Genomic DNA, 4,209 nt, shown 5'->3' on the forward strand with positions numbered 1-4,209 from the left:
TGGTTGATCCTTGTATTGTGTTGTAACTTTGTACTTAATCTTCTTTTTTGTTCTTCTTGTTGCTCGTATGGTTCTTCGGCCCGGTTTCCCTCATAAACAGAATCAATTTGTTTAGGTTTTCGATCCGGATTCCCTTATAAACTAGATCACTCTCTTAGTGTATGGCCAACTTTGAGTAATATACTCATGTGGGGGAACTCCCTCACCCATCACCCCGTGATTCCTCACAAAAATCATTAATGCAAGCGGCCTTGATCTTCGCAAGGAGCTCTTTAGCAAGGCCACTACATAGGAGTAGGTACCAAAGTTGACAGTGCAACTTCCAATTTAACTTAGGCAGGAAGGCAGGCATGCATCTTGTGTGCTAGATAATCAATCTTAAAGGCTAGCTCCATCACATGCCTAATCCTAAAAGGGTATGGGTGATAGTATTATCTAATTAATGGTAAGTAATCAGATTACTACTACTTTATAAAGGTTCCCCGTTCCGAGGACTTTATCAAAGGTACCAAATATCACACACATGGCTAATGAATAATCAAATTGAGCGAGTGAGTTGGTGTCTTTTACCTCCAGCGTCCATAAAAGTTGGTGCCATCCGATCCAGTGGAGCACAAGTGAGCTCCGCTCTTCGTTGTGTGACTGCGTACTTGATCTCTGCTACTGTGTGAGGTACGTACGAGTAGGAACTATTTCACCTAGATTATGGCCATGTTTTGCTGCCATTAGCTCGTTTATCTCCATTTTGAGTTTGATCTATCAGGATTCTTCTATTGTGCCTAATAACATTGCAATGCATGTGGTGGTCTGTCTAGTCTAGTTTAGATTCTGTTTGGTTCGAAGATCACATCAGCCTTGATTGTATGTTGCTTACGATTGCCATTATTTCTTTCACAAAATAAATAAATAGTGAAAGAACATCAAAATCAAGCATGCAAGTATCACCTTTCTTTCATCTTGGCTGCAGTAAACGCAACAGATATATGGCAAACAATACAACGACAACTGATGTATCAGGAGGACAGTCACGGATGGATGAACGGATCCTAGAAGCAGCCACCGATGGTGATTCCTCATCAATTAAAGAGTGGGCCAAGGAGAATCCAGGCATTCTGCTTGGAACAAGCCCACAAGGGAACAACTGCCTCCACATCTCCACCATCCATGGGCACAAAAAATTCTGCATGGATGTGCTGGAACTAGAGCCGTCTCTCCTTTCAGATGTCAACTGCGAGCACGAGACGCCGCTTATCATCGCTGTAACACTTGGCCATGCATCTTTGGTTTCATATTTACTCGAGTGCTGCCGCAAAGAAGAACAATTGAGGCGGACAATCTTGCAACAAGACAGGTATGGATTCAACGCACTTCACCATGCCATTCGCAACGGCTACCAGAAGCTCGCGCTGGAGTTGATAAAAGCAGAGCCCGCCCTGTCTAAAGCCGTGACCAGGTACAATGAGTCGCCCATGTTCATGGCCGTGATGAGGAATTTTGCAGATGTTTCCGAAAAGCTATTAGCCATTGTTGATTCTTCCCATGTGGGAAAGTATGGCCGCCATGCTCTTCATGCTGCAGCTAGAAATGGAAATGAAGGTGAGACCTGTGGATTACAAGTTAAATATAGAATTATATATGTATGTGCAGCAAACTAGCTCTAGGATTTACAACTTGGAATTATCCAGAGCTAGTGTAGTTCATGTGTTTTAATATTGTGTTATATATTATCACTACTAAACTAAACAGTCGAATAATCGATTTTTCTACGTCATTTTTTGTACCAAAGACTTGTCCTAGCATCATCGCTGTGCTCTTAACCCATCGTTCATGCATGTCTTGACTTGCTTTCAGATATTGCGGACGAAATTTTGAAGAAACGTTCTCACCTGGCCAGAGAAGCTGACTCGGATGGGATTACTCCAATACGAATGGCTGTATCTCATGACAAGTCTGACGTGCTGATCACATTGCTGCAACATGATTCTTCTTTAGCATATGAAACCGACAAGAGTGGTTATCCTCTCCTCTGTTCGGCCGCTACTCGGGGTCAAGTTAATGTTGCTCGAGTGCTTCTTCTCTATTGCCCGGATGCTTTTTATTGCCCGGTACTCAGAGATGGTACGGCAATTGGAAAAAGTTTGACATGCCTTCACATAGCTGTACAGAACGGTCATCTAGAGTTCGTCGAATTTATCTTGAGGAGGCCGCAACTTCGGAAACTCATTAACATGCAAGACATGGATGGAAAAACTGCTCTGCATTACGCAATCCAGCAGTGTGATCCTAAACTTGTTGCTGCATTACTGGCTCATGACGATATAATAGACACTACAATTCTCGACAACCATGGTAACTCAGCGGCTTCGCAATTATCGAGCATTACTGATGAAGACAAGCCTTTAGACTGGGTACATATATGCTATAAACATATTGAATCATATAATATTATTATTGTAGACCTTATTAATTTTTTGTGTTCCTTGTTTTTAATTGAATCCATGCAGAAGGAAGTGCACGTGCTTATGCGAGGAGCTGATCCCAATGATGATGACATCTCATTGTATAATCTAAGCAAGGTAGCCAAGCAACGGGAAACTATTGAATCAAGGAAGGAGAGGCAATCTCAAACTCAAAAATACACAAACAACACGTCATTTGTGGCAATCCTACTTGCGACAATAACCTTCACCGCTGCTTTCACTCTACCTGGAGGATATAGCAGTGATGCTGGAAGTGCGGGACTTCCCATCATGTCTAAAGAGATTGCATTTCAAGCATTCTTGGTCTCTGACACCTTAGCAATGTGCTCTTCATTTGTTGCGGCCTTCATATGCCTCATGGGAAGGTGGGAGGATGCTAACATCACAAATTATTATATCTCCGTTACTAAGAAGCTTACTTGGTTTGCATACATGGCAACAATTACAGCTTTTGCGACTGGTTTGTACACAGTGCTATCCGCACGTGTCCACTGGTTGGCCATTGGGATTTGCTCTGTGGTAGGTTTAGTGCCCTTTCTTACTATGTTCATAGCGAAATGGCCTATCTTGAAGCTCAAGTTTCGCCAAACTTGTCGTGGCTTGAGGCTCAAATTTCGGCAACGCCAAACTGGCAAATCCAAATCCAATGACACGGTCTGAGCCGGACAGTTTGTTTTATGGTTATTCTTTCTGGTAATAATTTACAATTTATCTGTAATGAACATTGTTTCGATACATTATTGCAATATTACTTGTTAATTCATTGGGGGAAAACATAGTACAGTTCATTCTTGCATTCCGTTCGATGTTCATTAATTTGAAAGACAGCTCTAATGGTGATTAGTATTTGAAAGACGATAATGGACGTAGCTACAATAAACATTTCTATGATAAAATCGATACGGTTTAACATAGCTACAGCCTACAAGTTGGATGTTGATACAGTTGATCTATTTTGAAACACCAGGACAACACATAATCCTCAAGATACACAACAGGCTAGGTAAACAAGAAAAAACATGATAGGTCTTACAATCACACAAAAAAAACATATCTTGGAGCTTAATTACCAGTGAATGTCTGTTTGGACACGATGACCAAAATATAGTGTTCTTACCAAAAAAGGCTTTCGCCCCGCTTTATATATAAAGCAAACCGCCCAAGCCAAACATCCAACAAGGTCCAACACACACACACACACACACACACACACACACACACGTGCGCGCGCGCGCGCACACATAGGTCTCACGGGCGCACAGAGTAATCATAAGGGTTAATGTTGAGGGCACAACACAACAAGCCCTGAGAACAAAACACACACTCAACACAGCAACCCGAGCAACATCTAGTCGGGCTCCGGTGGAGGGTGCGGCAGCGGGGGAGCCACGCGGAAGGCCATCAAGCGAAGGTCGGCGAGGAGGGTGTTGATGGCGTCCCGGTCCTGGGGGCGGCTAAGCGGCCGCCAAAGCTGCAAGTAGCCACACATTTTAAAGATCGTGTCAGTCGCACGTCGGAGAGGCACTTTCTGAATAACAAGCTTGTTGCAGATGGTCCAAAGCGTCCAGGCAAGGACCCCAACACACAGCCATCTAATATGGCGGTAGCGAGGGGAGGAGGCGTGGATCTCCGCAAGTAAGTCGGGGAAGTTGGTGTTGCACCACTGTCCACCGACCGTCTCGCGGAAGCAGGCCCACAGGAACTGGGCAGTGGAGCACGAGAAGAAGAT

At 43.7% G+C, this 4,209-nt stretch overlaps 1 protein-coding gene across 1 annotated transcript; it reads left to right on the forward strand.

The window, feature by feature from the left end:
• The first annotated feature begins 973 nt into the window (after positions 1–973).
• LOC119282164 (protein ACCELERATED CELL DEATH 6-like) lies at positions 974–3,208 on the forward strand. Its single transcript, XM_037562481.1, has 3 exons — positions 974–1,596; positions 1,852–2,408; positions 2,505–3,208. The coding sequence occupies exons 1-3, from the start codon at positions 984–986 to the stop codon at positions 3,138–3,140; spliced, it is 1,806 nt and encodes a 601-aa protein (XP_037418378.1). The 5' UTR covers positions 974–983; the 3' UTR covers positions 3,141–3,208.
• Positions 3,209–4,209: the final 1,001 nt, after the last annotated feature.

Source organism: Triticum dicoccoides, chromosome 3B, assembly GCF_002162155.2.
Source record: "Triticum dicoccoides isolate Atlit2015 ecotype Zavitan chromosome 3B, WEW_v2.0, whole genome shotgun sequence".
NCBI classification, from domain to species: domain Eukaryota; kingdom Viridiplantae; phylum Streptophyta; class Magnoliopsida; order Poales; family Poaceae; genus Triticum; species Triticum dicoccoides.